General features: G+C 40.2%; 1 protein-coding gene across 1 annotated transcript; it reads left to right on the forward strand.

Annotated features, from left to right (window-relative positions):
- Positions 1-107: 107 nt before the first annotated feature.
- Positions 108-20,686, forward strand: cpe (carboxypeptidase E). The gene is made up of 9 exons (XM_080463739.1): positions 108-548; positions 13,941-14,137; positions 14,358-14,525; positions 15,562-15,679; positions 15,901-16,083; positions 16,949-17,088; positions 18,182-18,281; positions 18,858-18,976; positions 19,467-20,686. Exons 1-9 carry the CDS (start codon positions 308-310, stop codon positions 19,563-19,565), a joined length of 1,365 nt encoding a protein of 454 aa, XP_080319865.1. The 5' UTR covers positions 108-307; the 3' UTR covers positions 19,566-20,686.
- Positions 20,687-22,074: the final 1,388 nt, after the last annotated feature.

The following is a 22,074-nucleotide window of genomic DNA, read 5'->3' on the forward strand; positions in this document are numbered from 1 at the left end:
GCTTTTGATGATGCAATAAAATAAATTATACAACAGATTGTATTCGATTGGTCTATTAGTCGAAACATAAAGTTATTTTGAAAGTTGGGGCCGGACATGGTCACATTGTGCCTGACTTTACAGGGAGGCTGAGGGGAGTCTGCGCTCAGGTACAGCGCATCCCACACTGAGAAAGGGAGGGAGAGAGAGAGAGAGAGAGAGAGCGAGAGCGATTTATATCCTGAAGCAAAGCTGCAGCACAGTGATAAGGCTTGAGAGACCAAGCCGCAGGCAGACAGGGCTTACAGCGAAACCAGGACGCGTCAAGATGAAAACGTTCGTTTCGGCACTTCTGCTCGGGGCCGCCGTGGCCGCTCTGGCCAGCGCGGCCGGTACCGACGGGGGGATCTCTTTCGAGTACCACCGCTACGAGGAGCTGCGGAAAGCGCTGGTCTCGGTGTGGCTGCAGTGTCCGACCATCGCCCGCATCTACACCATCGGGGAGAGCTTCGAGGGTCGCGAGCTGCTGGTGCTGGAGATGTCCGACAACCCTGGGACGCACGAGCCTGGTCAGTTTTTACGCATACGCGAAGTCGCGTCTCTCACTGCGGTCAGCGCCTCCACCACCTCCCGCTGTGATAACACAAACACATCACGCGCTATTGCGCATAGCAGCTTGCTGATGACCTCAGCTATATTGTGTGAGATGATGACCTGCGTGGCTAATGTCCCTTTAGAAATAATTATTTAAGAAAAGGAGCCCGGAGGAGGCTCGCAGGTGTGTCGTGCTGTGCGTAAAATGCGGGTGGGGGGTGGAGGATGGGGGTCTGCTGCATCACCTCAGAGGAATCTAGATGATAGATTGTGGGATCAGCCACACAAAGCCGCCATTTTGCTGGTTGATAAGGATCTCTTCGTGCTTAGTGTCGAGTCGATCGTGATTCAGAGATAAACCTCACAAATGTGAAGGTCCATGTCTGCGTCCACATGAGCTGCGTGCTGAATTTCTACCTAAAACTAATTGTGTGGCCTTTATTCCAGGATATCATTCACACGCGATATTTGGAGGAGGAACACTTCCACTGAATAATAAATGAATCATTGGCAAAGGGTTGTACAGTTAACATGTTCTTCAGAAGGCCTGAGATAATATTTCAGCATAGAGAGCCAAAAAAATAAAAAGAGCAGTGAAGATCAAGAAGAAAAATCTGCTGACAGACAAATGATGCCTTTAGAAAGTATAATTTCTTCTTTTACCACAACCATTCAAAGCAACTGTTTATTCCCGTTTATGTCTTTAATCCTTGTCATGGTCGCTACATGGTGGCGTGGTTTTCAGCACTCCTACCTTCAAAATGAGTGTCTCGAGTCTGGAGTGTTCTGTGTGGAGTTTCCATGTTCTCCCTGTGTTCATGACAATTATCTTAATGGTCCAAAAACTAGAGTTTCAGTTTAATTGATCATTCTAAAAGTGTCTGTCTCTCTTTCTTTGCCCTGTGATGAGCTGGTGATCTGTCCACACTGTACCAGCCTTCAGCCACAACCAGCTGGCATCCAAACAGCAACCCTGAGTTGGATAAAGGAGTGTAGACAATGAGTGGGTGGATTATTTTGTTGAAGTGCATTCAAAAAGAAGATTTTTTTTAAAATGTAGAAGCTAAAAAACTGCCTGAAATGCCTTTAAATCCATTGAAGCAGTTATCAGGACCTCTGATGATCCTACAAGCTGTTTAATGCCCCGTTTACACGACAACGAATACCAGTGTATCCGCAAAACCTTCTTCACTTTTGGGGGGGTCCGTTTACACGACACCACGGTGCAGATCCATTGTGTCCGCTAAGTTTTTATTCCGGCTCCCAAAGTGGAAAGATTCTTTTACTGTCACCATTCCCTCCTGCAGACTGCCGGGAGACTATGGAGCGCTCTTACTGCGCATGCGCATTTCCCCATCTCCCTTCCCATTCATAATAGTTCCTTCTGCTCATGCTCCTGTAAACAAACATGGCGGACCTGTAGTGGTATTACTCGCGGTCGGTATTCTAGTTTTATCGTCCATATCAGTAGTTTTATATTTGAAACTCACCCCTGATAGCATCCGATGCATCATCAGTCCATACATGTAAAGTCTTTATAGTGTATTGTTCTCTGCACACGTCTGTGTTGTTTCATTACAAAATCAAGCAACAGCGCCCTCCCGTGGCCGGGCATACTAACTACATCATTGTCAGTGTCTCTGCTGCTGCAGTGTAAGCAACATGTTATCACGTGAAACGTTGCCATGTAAATGGGGCCTTAAGTGACATTTTCTGAGCTGTTCCTAGACTTCTTTTTTAACCAGTTTCAAATGTTAAAGCTTGGACTCATTACTTATGGTTCTCAATGGGGTTTTTGCTCATTGCTTATTTCCGAATGTAAGAATTTGTCTCTTTTTATGAAAATTAACAAGAGTTAAAACAGCAGCAACAGGCAAGGTAATAACTCTATATCTTGGCCGATTGCTGATTGCTGATTGGTATGTTGTATTTCGTTGTAGTTAATGATATGGTAATCCAAAGCTCGCTGCCTGGCAGTGGGAAACAAAGACAGAATCATGGTTGACCTATTGTAGAGGTAAGAGACGCTTAAAAAGTGTCAGAATACATTTAAGCGTTATTGAATGTTTATCAACAGTTAAAATGTCCTGCTCTAAAAAGCTGACCTTTAACAGGGACAAACTGGAGGAAGTGATTAATTCCTTCTCAGTAATCCTGACAGAGAGTCTTCAAACGACAGAGGCAGCTCTGTAATTACTGCGTGCAGTAACCTATAGAGTATATTTTGTGGGATCTTAACCGTGTGTGTCCTGCAGCTGTTTTTTTGGTTCAAGGTGTATTTTCTTCTCTTGGTGTATCTGTGTGGTCGTAACGGTGCACCATGGGTTTGGAGTGCAGCTCGGCTCTGATGGTCACCGAGTCTAATGACCATACATGCTAAATAAGCCCGTAATAGTCTAGTTGGTGTGCGCAGGCATGAGTCACAGTAGCGATGTGGAACCCTTATTACTACCAGATGAGTTTCCAAGCCACTACTTCACCAACAGGGGCTGCACCTCCCCCTCCTCCCCTCTGCTCCTCTCGATCCTCTCTGCTGCTTCTCTGCTGAGCAAAAACATCCCAGAAGAAGCAGGAGGAACCAGAGAAAGAAATAGAAGGAGAGGGAGAGAGAGAGAGAGAGAGAGAGCGAGCGAGGAGGAGAGAAAGTGGAGGAACAAAGAGATTGAACAGATGTGTCTGTGTGACTACAATAATAAATCCAGTGATTTTCTTCTTCTTTTTTTTTTTTAAAGCTTCCTTTAAGGTGTCTACCAATATTTTATCTGACCCTACAATGTGCTGAGGTGGAGCCAAAATAGCGGTTGCCGGGGCAACAGATCGGCTTAGTGCACTGAGCTGACTGTCAGCTCGTGGTTGGTTGGTTGGCTTTCTGACCGGAGGACGACGGTCCTGAGCTGGTGCATCTGTCAGTAAACAGCCATCTGCCATACACTGCGGCACAGGAAGCCAGCAGAGTTAACACCGGTTACATGTGCATATTTATACATACATATACGGTGTGTGTGTGTGTGTGGGTGGGTGTAGCGTGAAACATAGCAGAGACTCTGAAGCTTCTCTTTTGAATTTTGCACATTGGTGTTTTGCAACAATTTGGGAAATCGAAAAAAAAAACTCTTGTCACTCATATATTTCTCACAAATGTGGCACAATTTAAAAGGGATCCAAACAGGATTTCTGATTACATACAATTTAATGTTGCAAGACAGACACAAGCTTCCTAACTTGGTGCTATAGTGACTCACTGTTGTTGTTTTGTCTCGTGGCTCACTCTCAGACTTCACCACAACGTCGGTCCTTGACTTTTTTCAAGCGGAAGGTCTTGAGCTAAAAGCTGTAATTGGCCAGCAAAGTGAGTGTTGTTATGATTAACCGAGTAGCAGCAAAGTGCTGCTTTGGTGATTCCTCAACAATTGTTGGTGACCAAAGCAGTGTTATAAGGTCACACTGATCAAAACGACAAACCTCTCCATTGTCTTTGACACCATTATATGTGACATTTCATCAGCATTTGTAGCTGTTGAAGTTTTATCCACTTCTAAGCAGTTTCATCCATTATGACTGTATTAATGATTTTTGTTCTTGCTGTTTTAGCCATGTTTACAGTTTGAGCAGTTATTAGAAGTCTTAGCAAATGAAGGTGTTTTTTTGGTGCTTTTTTCATGGATGAGTGATTTCTACATAACTTTTTAGTTGTTGTTTTGCTAGTTTCTTTTCACACATCAAACATAGAAGTAAATTGACATAATTGGTTGGAAAGCAAATAACCACTTTGAATGACCTGCAACTATAGTGAACATCGGGACATATCTCAATGTATGATTTCCGATTGGTATGTCCTGTGCATGTAGTGAAAACCTAACCAGAGGTAATATAACATACAAAGATGCTAAACTTTTTAATAAGCACCCAAACTCACTGCAACCATAGTGAGGGTCTTCCTACTTCTGCTGGTAACAGTTACCATGATATCCTGCAAGAATGAATGTTGGAAGAAAAGAAATGGTTGAGTAGAGTGGGAATGTATTAGAAAGACTGCTCACAAGTTGCTAAATAAGTGACACGTTTGGAAATAAGGAGGAAGGTTAGTCAATCCCTGAGGTGGCGACTCAGAGCGTGGCTGGCTATGTGCTAAGTAGGTAATAAGCTACTGAGTGACTCAACTGGAGGCTCCACAGTTTTCACGTCTTATGACAGTTTTATTGAGGAATTATAGAATTGCACCAGTAAGTCAGTCAGTCTTATTCACCACGATGCCATGTGGGGTTACCAGGTGATGGAGGACAACTTTAGTTATCCTGTACAGGGATTACACTGTTCAGATGCACACAGCAGAAAAATAGAACAAAAAAATAAATGAAAAATAGGTGCAGGTTTGCTAATTATTAAAGCTGGAACAATGGTTTCACGGAGATACTGTTGACGCTTCAGACGGGGTTCAGTCTCAAGGTGAATCACCTGAAAGATTGACAGCAGATCCATCGCCAAAAGAAATGAAAGGTGTCGGTCAGTACTGGCAGATATTTCACATGAGCTTCATTAATATCATCAGGGCGAGGAAGAACTTCATAAGGAGCCCCTCCAGCCATTCTTCATCAAAGAGTGTTATAAAATCATCTAAAACTAACAAAAATTCAAAACATAAAACACTTTGAAAAGTTACTGTTTTTCATTTCAAACCATATAAACCTTAAATTTAAACCTACTTAATATATACATGTAAGCTCAGATATGAGTATGGATAACAAAAGAGCAACAAGCTTAAATTTCAAACCAAAAATGTATATAAATCATAATAGAAAGCAAACTAATCAAAATGTTAACTTCAGATCTTCCTTTGTAATGTTTCATTACTTAATCATTTATTTAACTGTGCAGCAGCAACATTAGCACTCTTACAACACCTTGAAGGAAGTTTATAGACACTAGTATGTTCAAATTATAATCTCAGAATTGAGATTTAGATTTATGTATTATTTTTAAATATCCGTAGCTAATATTTAATTTCAGTGAATGTCAGATTTTTTTTATACTTGTAAAAAAACACATCAATAACAAACAATATAAAAGACATTAGAGTTCAGATGGTTTGCCAGCCTTCCTCATAAATAAACAGCCACATTTACAACTAGTCTGTCTCGTATCATACAAAATGAATAGCATTGTGACCTGTGTAAATTATGAAGGCCAGAGTCAAAGCCTATATTTCTGCCCCCGTCCGCTCCTGCCTCCTGGGAAAGTTAGAATTCAAGTGAAGTCGATGTGAAACCTTGTAGAGAACAAACTTTCTATACAAACTATTGGACTATTCTTTAAACTATTCAAAAAAAATATTTTAAAATCCACATGCATCTCCTGCCCTATCCAAAACAAAAACAATCGCTCTTACCTTCAAAGGGCTATTTTTAAATTCTGTATTCTGGTAGATTTCATAGCCTCTTCTTTCTTTCCTTCTCTTTTTTTTTACTGGAGGTGAATCAGGATTTGAGTGTTTGTACTTTTGCCACCTCTGAAGAGGATAATGACTTACTTTGCCAAGAAGACACAAACAAGGCTTCAAATAAACACCTTCAGCTAATCATCAAGATCGTCAAATTCTTTTTAAAAATTCTTTCATATCGTTGCCAAGGGTTCCTCAGATTTCTCACTCAACTTTGTCGGAGAGGGTAAAACATGTACAGGAACACACGTTGGATATTGTCTAAAATGTCAGCTTTACATGCAACGTTGTGTAGATTTGGTGAATATTACGCTATACTTGTACACAAAAATATTTCTTAAGGAAATCCTGATTTTCTTTACACTATGACAATCATCAAAAAGTAGAGGTAGCTGTCTAAACTTATAAAATCAAGCTTTTTTCTTCACAATTCATTGATATCTTGTTGACGATGGCTATGTACTTTTATATAAGTGAAACCTGTGAGTATTTCCACTCCTGTTTTAATGTGTTATGAGGTGTTAACCTCTCACAGCTGGCTCACGTTTGAGTTGAAGGAAGAGGTTTCAACTGAACTCTTTAGACTCTCATGTCTGGAATTATTTACAACATGTCTATTATAAGGAGAAACCCACTCTTTTAATGAGTTTCGCTTTGTATGAAGGTAAAGAGAAATCACGTCAGTTTGAGGCGCCGCTTCATCCAATGTGCTGTGGACCATCTCATGTGGCGGAGGCTCTCTTAAGTCGCCCCGCCAGAGGAAGTATGTAATCCTGACTGAGCACGCATACACATGCCCAGCTTAGATGTGGAGCAGCCAGACACACGGCTGGATATGTCATATCAGATGACATATGGCGAAGTGAATGTGATGTGTCTTTAAAAAGGAACATTACAGAGGAGGAGAAGAGAGTGTAAAGGCAGTATATTCCGGGGCTCTGAGTAGCGTCTTCCTGTACAGATAGCAAAACCAGCTGAGTGACAGGAGGAGCTGATGGGAAAGGCAGATAACAACAGAAAGGAATGAAGACTTGGGGAAAACGGGAAATGCTACAGGAATGCAAAATGCGATGAAGGGAAGGGAAAGGAAACGACAACAGAAGGCGGAGGAGAAAGGGAAGATGTAGAAATGGAAAGAAGATGAGAAAAAGGGCACGGCATCAGCCAGAGGTCATTTATTATACATCAGACATGCACGTTCTTCACTTCTCCTCCTCGGTCGGTACTTTGCTGCGACTGCCTTTTCCCCATGTTGTTTTTCCTCTGCTGCCGCCGGTCTCTGTTCTTTCTCTTTTTGAAACGTTTTCCTTTTCCTTCCTCTCTTCCGCATATATTACCTTTGGTTAATCTGATTCATATTCTGAACCTGCTGAATAACTGCCTCACAGTCAATTCATAATTTAAAATTAACACTCGATTATAGATACTAGTAGCACAATTATTTTCTAGTTACTCAAAATTAAAATTAAGTAGTGACTCATGGAAGTAATTCCTGCTTGACTGACAATAGTATGTACAAATACTGTATGATTATCGTTGGGCTTTGACACGTCATCAGAACTGTCAGTGCTGTGTGGGTCCAGCAGGCCTTTAAACAGGTGCAATCAGTGTGAACATTGTACATTTATATTAAAACTAAGGGAAGTTGTTGGCCGGTGTAGGTTGTTACACTCTGATTTCAGTGTTGCTGTTTGTGGCCTCTGAACTAAAAATGAGTGTGACACCCCCACGTCGCATGACTGATTCACTTGGAGAACGATGTTCTATTACCTGGATGTTAGTGCTGTCCACGTGCAGACAGCTCTTGTAAACGTAATGGAGTGTTCATGTGATGCTGCTATTGATAATGTTACTTTCAGTGTGATGGGGCCTGAGTTTAATCAGGATTAACGGGGTGGTGCTCCTCAGGTAAAAAAGACTTTATTGAAACAGCAACAGCAAAAGCAAAAGCAATTGCTTTGTCTAACGCTAACAATGTGCTCTTGAGCAGAACAAAGGGGGAGAGACAGCAGCTCTACAAATGTTTTCATATGTGACACAAGTAACTCGTTCATTGAAACATCAGTAATTCTAATTGTGGGGATGGTTTCTTAAGTGTAATTAGTTATTAATGCAATACCGTTGCAATACCGTGACACTCACTGTGTAGTACGTTATACAAAGGATGTTGTATACTTTGCAAAACACAAAGGATTACTCTGCATTTCCTAAGCTTTTTTTTACCCACAAAAATAAATCTTATGTAACAAGTTATTATATAACTCCAATATTCATGATCATTTTCAAGCCTCACAATTTCATTGTTTGATAACCAAAAACAAGCCTTGTGTGTATTTGACTTGTGTCAGACTTCAGGTTATATGATCCAGGAATCGGAGTGCGGCCGCTCTTTCTGTTCTGTAACATGAGATGACAGATGTGGCCATCATTATCAGCTAACAAACTGCCTTCCTATGAGTGGACGTGAGCAGAAGACAGGCCGACAGACAGGGAGTGAGGGTGTGTTTACTCCGTCTCCCAGTCGATTTGTCTCCCTAAGCACCTGCCCCGTCAGGGTTGCTACGACAACAGAGGGCACTTCAATGCGGCGCTTCCCAAATGACGTCGCAGCTGCAGCCATTAATACACGGTCGCCAGGGAGACCATATTGATCAACTGTCAGACACGGGGATTAAATCTGGCAGATGTCGTAAAGGTCCGAAGGTATTGTCAGCTTCAGATCAGTTATATTGACCTTTGTGAAAATCAAACAACAAAATCTAATGAAGTTGTTGATGTTTTACAAACTGAAACACATATTTATTCTGAATAGTTTGGCTTTCTATTTTCTTTTCTTTGCAAATATGAAGAGATTAATTTATTGTGAAAAATCCCTGGTACAACTGAGGTGAGTATGGATCTGTGTTTTTTCAATGTCTTTCTACTTCATGATAATGATTATGTCATTATGAAGTTCTGCAGAAGGCCTGATAATTACAATCATTTGAGTTTAAGCAGGAACACATTGAAACCCGACAGACCACTCAGTGGTCATAAGTTTTACTGACATAAATGAAGGCGAAGTCATTGCAAAGTTAGTTCGGCCAGACCGAACATCATCACATCCATCTTTTACGCCGCTTCACCCAATTTAGGATTGTGAACTGGAGCAGATCCCAGATGACTACAAGTTAGATGTACATCCTGTATAGGCCATCAGTCCAACGGGGCAAGACACACACACTCATATTCACACCTATGGGGGAAATTACAGGTACCAAACAGGTTGAAATGGTGTTTTTATACTGTGAAAAAGTACCTGGATGAAGTCTGTTCACAATCAGTTAAACTGCAAACAGACAATTTCAGCAATAGCTTATCTTCCTCGATAGGCAGGTATGATCATTCTCCGATAGGTCCACTGTGCTGTATACATCGCTTCATCACACCTGACCGTCATGAGAAGCTGATTTTCAGGTTTTCAGCAGAGCTTCATGACGACACACCTAACACACGGAGGACATTCACTTGTCAGGACCAGAGAGGCTGGAGGTGAAGGATAATGAAGGAAAAAAAAACCTCATATCAGGGGTTAGAGAGAGGTGAAGGATCTGCACAAGACCTGTGCTTTCACAGAGAAGATTGATGTTAAACTGTAATGTGAAACTGAATATAACTGCAGAGAGTTATGTAAGACGTAAGTAGAATTTAATCAATACAACATTTGTAGCTTAGGTAGAGCCAAAAGTATTACATTTTTCTATACCAGAGAGTATTTCTGGAAACCGTTTATCTTTTACTGTATACCCACCCACTGTGGTCTGGACTGCTGGGCTAACAAGGAAACAATCACAGACGGGCCATTAAATGACCTAACATACTGTGTGTCTTTTAATTGGGGGAGGAAAGTCATGCACGCACAAGGAGAGAATGCAAACAAACACCAAATGGCCACAAGTCGGGAATCGTACCAGTATCGTCTCACTGTGAGTCAATCCATGCAGCCTTCCGTCTTCTGTAGTGCTTTATTCAACACAAACAGTCGAGGCTGGAGCAGATCGCAGCTGATATTGGGTGAAAGGCAGAAACAGGACACGAATCCACCACAGGCTAAACACACACAACTGTGTTCTGAGACTTATTCACTAATTAGAGACACCAATTCATCTAATATCTATGACATGTTAGAGGACCGCTCAACAATGCATCACATCGGTAAGACATGTCAAACCATTGTCTTTTCTGAAATTGAACATTGTCCGTTGGGTGCAGAAATCTTAAGAGTGAACAACGGTCCCGAGCTGACATGGAGGTGGAGGAGACCCGCAGCCACGTACATATGGCACAAATAGGAACTGACAGCAAACTTTTATATAAGCTGATGTGCTTCAGGGCGTCTTAAACAAGAGTGAATATGTCTGTGAGAAAAAAAAAGAAAACAAAAGTCACTTGTAATACTCTTACAAGGGAAAATTTCATCTGCACATAAAACTCCTGTTGTAAGATTTTATGTCCTACATTTCAAAAACAACTCGTGGGTGGTTCAGTCCCAAAAAGTCCTTCATGCCAGACTGGCAACTCAAGGGAGAAGACGGAATACATTATGAAAGGAGGGCGCAAAAATGAAAATCAACTTCATGAATACAAATGCTTCACATCGCATTGACAGAATTCTTAACAGCTCGTTATCAGCTCTTCTCCCTATTGCCATGCATGCAGACATTCGCCTCAAAAACCCCCCCAAACACATCTTAAATTCATTACTGGCGGCATGAATCGAACTATATTTCTTTCTTTGTGTGTCCTACACACACAAAACATGTACAGCTTTGTACTCTGTTACACAGCAACATGGGTATTACCAGCACAGACACATGTTTTCCTCAGAGAGAAAAAGAAACGTCTCCAGATACAGAGCATCTGTGTTATAGCTTGAATCATAGTAACTCATTTTGGCAGATTCCCACTTAAAAGAGTTTGTGTGTGTGTGTGTGTGTGTGTGTGTGTGTGTGTGTGTGTGTGTGTGTGTGTGTGTGTGTGTGTGTGTGTGTGTGTGTGTGTGTGTGTGTGTGTGTGTGTGTGTGTGTGTGTGTGTGTGTGTGTGTTTGACAGCTATGTCAGGCGTGTGAAGTCTGTGAAAGCCATTCTCCAGTGTCAGGACGGAAAGAGTTAATTGCGGTCTTGAAATCATTAGTAGCAACTCAGAGAGAAGCCAGATTTGAGCATTTAAAAATAACCTGAGTACCAGATGTGTGCTGGGCAGTGTGTGTGTGTGTCTCTATGTGTATATATGTGTGTGCTTCTCATTCATGAAGCCACTGGAATCACGTCATAAACACGTGAAACTCACAACAAATCAGCTCAAAAGAAAGACATGAAAATGTGACCATGTTGACACTCGCATCTTAAAGCTGTATTCCTAGTAGCACTTTACTTGTTAAACAAACACGACTAAAGTGAATTATAAAGATTCAATATGGGCGAAAAAATCCAGCAGTGGTAGGAACAATAAAGACACATGAAATGCTTGCAGTAAAAAACAGGACCCCTACAGCAAGTTGGCTTCAAACGCTCACTCTCCGCACCATCTGCCCAAGCTGAGCTTCATTTCATAACTCGTAACTGACCCCAACAAAAGCCTGTTATTCTTTTTCCATCAACGCTTGGGAGAAGTGCCTTTTGTTCTCGCGCAGCCACAGAAAGCCATCAATCTTTAGTTTGTAGTTAATCAAAGAAATGTGTACAGCTCACTGTAGGTCATCTCCAGTTATCGTCTTCGTCACTTTTCCAAAGAAAACTGTGTGTGTGTGTGTGTGTGTGTGTGTGTGTGTGTGCGTGTGCGTGTGCGTGTGCGTGTGCGTGTCGGAGATAATTGAATGGGTAAGAAGAAGTGAGGGGAAGCTTAATGAGTGTGTAAAACAGATGGTGGGAGCTGAGGTCATTAAAACACACGTTGACTGAGGGATTGAAATGATTCACCTGTTTTCCTCTCACAACTGCACAGCGAACATTCCCTCATGGACCCAGTGCACAGAATGTGTTTCTAGAGGATTTAGGGATGAGAATTACCTTACAAAACAGTTAACACAAAACCTGCACTTATAAGATATTAAAGTTACATTTAATTGTCTTGATATATGGTTATCAAAGCTTGCTGGAATAATTGGATGATTATGACGAGGCCTTTTTCCAGTTTGAGACAGCTGCATGTATAAAGACTTATCTGATATTCCATAAGAGCATCCAGTGGCACAATATCCATTATGTTGTTTTTTTTGTGTGGATTCTAAAAGTTGGAAAACTGATATAATGGCCAAAACATGAGGACGTCATGTGAAACATTTACTCAGGCGGCCGTGGCTCAATCTGTCATCTCTCAATCAGGAGGTCGCAGGACGAATCCAACATCTGTCCACATGTCAAAGTGTCCTTGAGCCAGACACTGAACCCAAAACTGCTCCCAGTGGATGAACGTAGTACCTCGCATGGCAGCCGTGTGTTAATGTGTGTGCATGAATGGATGAATGTTAAATGAGTGTTAAAAACAGTATATAAGTAAATTCTATTTACCATTTGTGTTTGAGTTGGAAAGTTGCATTGTGGTTAAAGCTTTATGAGTTCATTTCCCAGAATTGTCCCCAATAAATAAATCCCCAATTCAAAGTATTTGTTAATAAAAATGCAGATTTCGCTCTGGGATTTAACTGTGAAAACATGCTGCTCTGCTGTGTTTGAGATTTTGTCTGGCCTTGTTATGTAGTAGATATATTTTCCTGGCCTCCCCTTTAATAAATGGCAACTTGAAAACTTGGATGTTAAAAATAACGATGCAACACAACCATAGTGATGGTAATCACAAATAAATGGAATTCTATTTTTAGTTGTTCTGAAATGTTTATGAACTGTAAAGTAACATGAATGCAGGATTTACTTTTCACATTAGGGGTAATAAAGAGAAGAAAGAACACATTTCTTAAATCTCTTTGTAGACGTTTGTTCAGATTTAGTTTGTTTAATGTTTACATGAATCGGTTGTTTACCTCCAGGTACAAACTTGTTTCTGAGTGTCTGATTGTTTCTCTGTATATAATGTTCAGGTTTCTATCAGAATACATTACCAATATTGATCAAAATCTTTACTTATCACATACAAAGCTTTTGTAATATAAATGATTAAATCTAACCATGTGAAAAAAAATTTTTTTTGCATGCATAAAAAACTAAGCATTACATATTTGTATCTTTATTTTTGCAACATATGTAACAATATTGCGCAAAACCTCTTATATATACACATTTCAAACACTTTTGAACTCATAAAAGATTTTTGACACTATGAAAGATACCTAGAGGTTAAGGAAAGACACTTATAGGGAGAAGTTCACATGTTTGAATCTCGATGCTGAGGGTTCACCACATGAGTCTTCTTCGTAATTTTCTTAGGGATTTAACCCCCGACTGCATGTAGAAGTCAGAATTTCTCAGAATGTTTCATTTCCTTGTCTCCTGGAGTTAAACTTCCCGTGAAACTGATCTCAGAGTTGTCGCTTGCACCGACTCTCAGGTCGAACGACTTGTGACAGCGTCACTCCTTTTCCCCGTCTTTATTGTGCAAATAGAGTTCGGGGCTGCTCCCATCGATTCTGTTTAACCTTTCAGTCAGTGAGTCAGTGTGTTTGTCACTGCTGCTGTGTGGTCTTCTGGATGTGTGTGTGTGTTTGTGTGTGTGTCCTGGGTAACCTCCATAACGCTGGAGGGAAATGGCATCATTTTTTTATTCCATGGACATTAAAAAAAAAGCTTGTTTCAATGCCTACAGACTAATAACTTGATTGAACCAGGTCAGCGTCCAGTCACTGTCCACTTTATTTGAATTCTGCTTTTTCTCAGACCGTTTTTTTTCACGTTTGTGGCACAGTAACACAATAAGTGCCTCTTGTTTCCCCCACAGGTGAGCCCGAGTTTAAATACATCGCCAACATGCACGGAAACGAGGCGGTGGGCAGAGAACTGCTCATCTACCTGGCTCAGTACCTGTGCAACCAGTACCAGCAAGGCAACGAGACCATCATCGACCTCATCCACAGCACTCGCATCCACCTCATGCCCTCTATGAACCCAGACGGCTTCGAGAAGGCCGCGTCGCAGGTGATGACACAGCAGAACAAAATCCCACCGCACAGCCTACAAACCCAATCCCAGACAGGTTAAGCTCACAGGAGTACAAACATGGACTTAGTAACTCCACCTCTTGGCTGTAAAGTAAAACACAAGCACAGCAAGAGTAGTGAGGAGCAGCTCCCAGACATCGGCTCACACCTCTTCACGCCTGCATTTGCCTAAACATCTATTTGTGTTTGCGCTACAGCCGGGAGAGATCAAGGACTGGTTTGTCGGCCGCAGCAACGCTCAGGGGGTGGATCTGAACCGCAACTTCCCCGATCTGGACCGCATCATCTACGTCAATGAGCGGGAGGGCGGCGCTAACAACCACCTGCTGCAGAACATGAAGAAGGCCGTGGATGAAAACACCAAAGTATGCAAACACACAAAAAAAACCTGTGGATTTTCTTTTTTTCCTCTCAAAAAATCCCAGATGTATTCACCCTGCTTCAGCCACTCGAACAATATGACACCAGTTAAAACTGTTGGTTTAGTATATTTTTGTTCCACCACAATATTCACTATTAGTTTGGGGCTCTTTTTTTTTTTTTTAAAGTGTGGATTAATGGATTTCACTTTTATAGCGGTTTTCCACCGCTTGAGCAGCCAAAGTGCTTCACATCGTTAGTCACAATCACCCATTCACGCAGACATTCACATACCAATGGAGTTGCTTAATCCATCCATTAGGAGCAATTCTTGCTCAAGGACACTTAAACATGTGGACAGGTAGAGATGGGAATCGAACCTGCAACAATCCGATTGGAAGACGACCTCTCTACCAAGAGAACCACATTAATGAATATTTATATTTTAATGATATTTAATGCAGAGTGATATCGTGTGTAAGGCAGGAGCGTCAAACTTGACACACAAGAAGGTTCAGTCCTGCTCATGACATGACTCTACAAAGTGTATATTACAAGGAATGTAAGTCGCGTTTCAAATATTTTCTGTGACGATAAGTCTGTTTCGGTAAGAATGAAGATCATAACTCACAACTGTGAGTTCTGCCAAAAGATTCGATATTTACAATAGAATAAAAAACACCGGTTTGCTATTATGCAGAATCTGTCAATATTAGTTTGAAAATAACCTTTTTCTGTGTTGCTGACATGGACATCCAGTGAGGTGCTGTTGCTACAAATTGGACTTATTACTGCATAAAAATGTCAACTTGTCCTAGTTGACCTAAAGGATATTTAACTAAATGTTGACTTTCTTACTGCTTTGCACACATTGTTTTGATTATATTGCAGTGGATGCGGTCCCAAAGTTAGATCAGACCAGTGATGATGATGGTCTACATACAACAGACAATTCATTATTATTATTATATACAAAAAAAAGCCTGTTGGAGTTCTCGACTAGAGGAATCAGACATTGAGTATTTCGTTTTGCCTTGGCAGTTGGCTCCAGAGACCAAAGCTGTGATCCACTGGATCATGGATATCCCCTTTGTCCTGTCTGCTAACCTGCATGGAGGAGACGTCGTAGCCAACTACCCATATGATGAAACCCGCACAGGTACCAAACACGTCCTCACACAATCACCTTAGTTTTATGTTTAGCTGCCTGTCAATTGCATGTGATAAATAGCTTTTTCTTTTTTTTTTTATTATATTGCTCAGCTTTTTTGGAGCCAGTGAAAGGCCAGAACAGGTTTTTGTATCATCGGTTGTTCTTCTAACCCTTTTTTCAAACTTTGTCCATTTGTTTGCTTTCTTCTGTCTCCTTCCACCTCCAAGGATCCACCCACGAGTACAGCGCCAGTCCAGATGATGTGATGTTCAAGTCTCTAGCCAAGGCTTACTCCATGTACAACCCCGTGATGTCTGACCCCCACCGGCCCCCGTGTCGCAAGAATGACGACGACTCCAGCTTCAAGGACGGCATCACTAACGGCGGGGCCTGGTACAGTGTACCAGGAGGTAAGAAACCACCAGATTTCCTATGATTCCTTAGCTAAAATGGAGCGGAAAAACGTTGTTTCTACTCTTCATTGACAAAATGCTGTAAATAAATTGCTTGTCTTTAATGTTGACTGTGATTTTTTTTTTTTTAAACAGCTGAATTAGAATACAGTGTAAAGGTTCATCATTTGTCCCATAATTTAACTAAAACAGAAGTTACATTTACACTGCAATATTTCAAGCCTTTCTTGCTTTATCGTTAATGATTTTCAGCTCATAATAATAATGATAATAATAATAATATAGAAAATCTGAAATATGGCATGTTAAAATATTAAAATATTTCATAAGATCAGATGTTCCTCCTATTTTATAAACCAGATGTTGTAATGATCACTTTTTTTTTTTAAATGCTTGAACCTTTATTCAACTTTTATTTGTTTGACTTTTGGAGCAACAAAGTACTGAACTATTAAAGGAACAAGAAGCAAAAAGAAGAAGAAGAACCAGAGGAATCAGTCTTTTGCTCTTCAAGATGAGAGTTGAAATGATCAGGGGGGGAAAAAAAAGTCAAAACATTAAAAGGAAAGCATTTATACTTAATTATCCATATTTTGATTTGATATTTTATTCTCATTGTGTTGTTTCAGTTCACTTACTCTCTGGTGAACGAACTGTGTACTACAAGCATTAATATTAATGTTATTTAAAAAATTTAATCATTTCTACTTTGGTACAGTCAATTTGTTTTCCTCTAACAGCAACTATATGAACGTGAAAATCAAGTGAGTCATTCTTATCAGGCTCATTTCTTTGTCTTATAGTCTTCCACTTCACCTTTTTTTTTTTTTTTAATGCTTGTGGTTTAACTGATCAATTGCAGGAATGCAGGACTTCAACTACCTCAGCAGCAACTGCTTCGAGATCACTCTGGAGCTCAGCTGTGACAAGTTCCCCAACGAGGACACGCTGAAGAACTACTGGGAGCAGAACCGCAACTCGCTGGTCAGCTACATCGAGCAGGTGGGCGACGCCATGATGAAAGTATTAAAAAAGACTGCGTGGATGAGGTTTCCTTCTATTTGGCACCACATGATGAAATATGTGGACTGCAGGCAGTCCAGTTCTGCACCCAGACTCTTCTACTACAGAGTGGGACCAATGTAATATGCGCATTAGATTTGTCTTCCTGAAACATGCTCGCACTTATTTGTCAATTACCTTGTGTGAATGGGAGCAGATGCTCTCTTCCCTGTGATGACTTTATAATGATAATACGTTTTTTTTCTTAGCCATACCACATGTAAAAACAGCTCTTTAATTTGGAATTTGATTTTAAGATAGTTTTCAACACATGTTCTTGTAGAATGTCAAACAACTGTGCATTTTCACTGTTGAGACACTCTGCCTTTCTAAAAGACTCATTTGAAACTCACTCAAAATCAGAATCAGAATCAGAATCAGTTTTACTGATTTGTACGGTACTTTTGTACTTTTTTAATCCCAGGGGGAAATTCATGGTATTTACATTGAGCCAATCAGTCCAACTGGTTGCAAATTTATTTTTAAAAGGTTCAAGTCATTTATTTAAATTTTTTTAGTTTCTCTTTTTGCTGCAAGCAAATTCAAACAAGCCAGTTTTTCTGAAATCTTTTGCAATATTGTACTTTAAGCATGAGACACTGTATATGATCTATGATTTATCATAAATAAAATAAGAGATTTCCATTTACACTCTGATTGGGTTACATTTTACTGATCAACCAAAATACGTTTTGGATTCGTGGTTAAACTTCACATTTCATGGTCGTTGACGTGGTTCTAAAACAAGATAAACTACCTAAAGGGGGACCAGGGGGTCTGATGTATCACAGTCTCATTCACTCACAATTTGATATTGGCGTGTTTTCCAACGCTTGCTTCATCACACCTGCTGGCAGCTTTTAGAAATAGAGGACTGATAAGGACAGCCTTGGCTTTTTCATACAACAGCTTTTTCTTGATTAAAATAAAGATTGAAGATGTTCCGCACAACATTTGGAGATTGTCTCTTCAGTCTGTATTTCACATTGGATATGTTTATCATAAATGCTGTGAATGTGTTTGTCCTGTGCAGGTTCACCGTGGTGTGAAAGGCTTTGTCCGTGACCTCCAGGGAAGCCCTATTTCCAACGCTACCATCTCTGTGGAGGGTATTGACCATGACATGACTACAGGTATTACGATTCAGAGTAAAAATCACACTGTTTTGATAAAACTAACACTCTCCCTGCGTGTCTGAAGAATAGAAACACTTTTAATTGCTGTTTGGTGAAGGATGTTCCTTTTATATGTTGAAATCTGTTTCATTTATCATGATAAATTTTTACAGTCACTAATAATCTGAACTTATTAGTTATTTTTGTGGCTCCTTTCAAAATATGTTACTAGTCCTTTGCTGTTACTTTTAGGATTGTATGTACCTCTATGTATGTTTTGTGTTCTTTAGGGTTGTTGATAGATTGGTGAGAATTTGACAGCGCTTCAGTTCAGCTTTTATTTCAGCTTTTGTTTTATTTTCTGCAATTTTGTGTATTTTAATTGTGCAAAAAAAAAAACACCAACCCCTCCAAAAAAGTAAGCCTACAATGGCGCCACCATGTGTCAAACCTGGGTACTGCACCACATGTCATGTCTCGTGATGTCTCGAAATTGCACCTGCTCTTCAGACTGTAACTGAGTATTTTCTGAGTTAATATTCAGTTGACTGTGGTATTCATTGTCTCGTCAATAACACAAAATGAATTTTGCAGCCAAAGACGGAGACTATTGGCGCCTACTTGCACCAGGAAACTACAAAGTGGCAGCCTCCGCCCCAGGATACCTGACTGTCATCAAGAAGGTGGCTGTTCCCTTCAGCCCTGCAACCAGGGTGAGACAAACACATCAAGGAGCCAGTTGAAGTCATGTCCACCGTGTGTTTCTTCCATCCTCCTTGTATGCTACGTTGAGTAGGATCTGATGGATGGAATCGGTACATAAGTCTGAACTGAACTCAGATTGAATCTATCAGGAAGCAAAACAGCAAAGCGAATGCTTCATCCATCTTTCTGATGTTATATTTTACATTGTCTTTCAAACCTGAGCATTTTGTAAAACATGTTCATGTGAATTATTTCAGTTGTGATATTGTTGAATTCTGTTTATTTTGATTTAAGATGGCATACCGAAGAGGACTCAAAATAGATCGGAATCATTATGGCGTGTTCTAAGGAGATACAGTTAGAGTATATATATATATATATATATATATATATTAAAGTTAAGATATATTGGACAAAGCAGATCGGAGATGAAGCTGTCATTGTTAAGTGGAAACTATAAAACAAGCTTCATGCTGTTCTCTGCCTTGTGCTCATCAGGTGGACTTTGAGCTGGAGTCTCTGATGGAGAGGAAGGAGGAGGAGCGGGAGGAGCTGATGGACTGGTGGAAGATGATGTCAGAGACACTGAACTTCTAAAGCTTTTGTCTCGCTGACGATCAGGCCGTCCACACATCGATGTAATATATTCAACACTCAGTGTGCCCATCCACCGTAAAAAAAACAAAACACAATATACTGTCTCCTTCATTTGTGTTCTCTCGCCGATATCATTTCAGCTGACTATATTGTTTCTTTAAATGTTTAAACGGTTTGCCTCATACTCCTGTAGATCGTTTGAATATCCTGCACACGCCACAACTCACAACAGAGGCATTTGCAGGTAGTTTGCTGGAAGTGAGATTGTTGTTGACTTACGTGATATTGTGTTCTTTATTGTACACGTGATTGGTAACCATGGCACTCATCTATATAACCAATGAATGACTGAGTAATTATGTATAAGACCTGTTTACGTCATGGCCACATGGCACCGTCTGTAAAAATTATTATTATTTTTTTTTTTATCTGTTTTCAATGTCTCTGTTTCTCCAGAGTTCAGTAGGAATTCACAAACACACTCCAGCCAAAGCACGCAAGCACACAGATCCTTTTAGATTCCCAGTATCTGCAAACACACTATTTCTTTGACTATAATAATAATGGAAAAAAAAAATACAAAGCTATGATTCTGAGATAATCAGGGACATTAAAAACACTGTAGAATCTACTGTAAACATCACATTGTAAACAATCAATACAGGCAAGCAGGCATTACCCTGTGTGTTATTGATGTTCATTTTCTTTTTTAAACTGCAGCACAGCTTTGATTTTAGCACAAATGAATGGTTATAATATATACTGTATTTATGAATTAGGTATAGCAAGAAAATTTGTGGTTTTTGTAACTAAAAAAAAAACAAAAAAAAACAAAAGATGGCCATAATTCTACTCTATATCGATCCACCTCAGTCCACTCGAAGCCATTTCCTAGTATGCGCACTGCACAGAGGATGCTGTGATACATGAAAGGAACTCCAGCAGGAGTTGTTTTTCGAAGAGGAGTTACTATAACACTAACTATCCGAGTGGACGCCAAGGTATGAATGCTGTTCACCCAGTGTGAAACCATGGGAATAATCTATTGAATGTATAGCTATAAACATAACATGTAAAGAATAAACTGATAAATAAAACTCCCCTCTTTATGTTGTCAAACTAAAGTCTCTTTGTTTTGTTTCTGCTCCTTCAGATGAGGGTTATTCACACTGAATGTACACGGGTGGTAACGTGACATATCTCAAGCGAAGGACGCTCACACACAACTCTGTGTAATAGAAAGGCTTCATTTGAAGTACAGAAACAGGCAAAAGTCACTAATCCAGATAAATCCAATGGCCAAAAGTCGAGAGTGAGGAGTTACACCTGATGGATGGCCGAGTACAGAGGAGGACATGACGGTGGAGTCAGGCGAGCAAAGTGACTGTGGAGCGACTGTCAAGCAAATCCACACACCTGATCAGAACCAAAACATAGACCATGAATCTAGAACTAGAAACAATAACCAGATCAACAATCACTGATGTAACTTGTGTATTATGGGTATGAATGAGGATCTATGAAGATTAATAAATTTTTGGTTTGTTTTTCACATTTAATGCCTAAAAATTACAAACTAGAAAGACTGGAAGGAAAGAAACTTACCAAACTACAATTTACCCCAGAGGTATTGGACAGTACAACCAACAACAGACATTTAGTGAAGCTTCATTAAAAACTGTTGTTTCTGACAAAAGGTTGTAAATGATGCATTAGGAAGCAACACGTTTTGGCAGCAATTAGTAAAAACCTGAATGGTAAAATGAATAGCTCAGTTTCATGTGACAACGTTTAAATGGGTGCGTTAGCTATTTCTTTTCCATCAGGGCTGCCAACTCTCAGACTCATGCTGGCACGCCACATGTCTTTTCTCCAGAGGCCACAGTTTTAGTTCAAGGTTGAACTTCCTGTGTCTCACGGTAAAAGTTTGGAAAGCAAATCAGAGGTCTAACAGCAACTCAGAAGGACGCTGTTTAATTCTGGACTGTCGCTATTTATTGCCTTACCAATTACTATTACTCATGCTTTTATATTGTAGTCCGTTTTATTATATTCACTTTGAACATTCATTTCGAGAAAAAGCTGTCTTGGGCAGGGAATGCGGCCTTGTTTTTTTTGTCCTTTTTTTTTGTCCTTTTGATGTCATGTGTTAGCTGATGCCTGAAGCTGTTCTTTTTTATCAGAGGAGGAGCGCCTCATTAATGCTGAACTATCTCAGTCCTCCTGACGGCAACATGAAATGACGTCCGACTGTAAGGAACATTCAGATTAGCCTTGAGCGACACACCGGGAGTCTGAAATAAATATTTACCTTCTTATCAGGGCTGTCTGCATGTTGGGACTTGTGGCAGATTGTTTCAGTTCTATTTCAACTTCATGTTACATTTAAAACGTGGATCTGGGACTGGCCACAGCCAAAGGTCAGAAGTCATGAGTACTTTCCCTTTTGTACATATTTTAGTAAAAGTATTGGTCAAATCTTGGTGTATTTTGAAGAGAAATATGATGA

Source organism: Lipophrys pholis (genome assembly GCF_963383615.2).
Source record: "Lipophrys pholis genome assembly, chromosome: 5".
Classification (NCBI taxonomy): domain Eukaryota; kingdom Metazoa; phylum Chordata; class Actinopteri; order Blenniiformes; family Blenniidae; genus Lipophrys; species Lipophrys pholis.

Coding starts and splice junctions, on each gene's coding strand:
- cpe (XM_080463739.1), top strand. CDS start 308: ATGAAAACGTTCGTTTCGGCACTTCTGCTCGGGGCCGCCGTGGCCGCT. Junction 14,526..15,561: donor CCGTGGATGAAAACACCAAA/GTATGCAAACAC, acceptor TTGCCTTGGCAG/TTGGCTCCAGAGACCAAAGC. Junction 18,977..19,466: donor CCTTCAGCCCTGCAACCAGG/GTGAGACAAACA, acceptor TGTGCTCATCAG/GTGGACTTTGAGCTGGAGTC.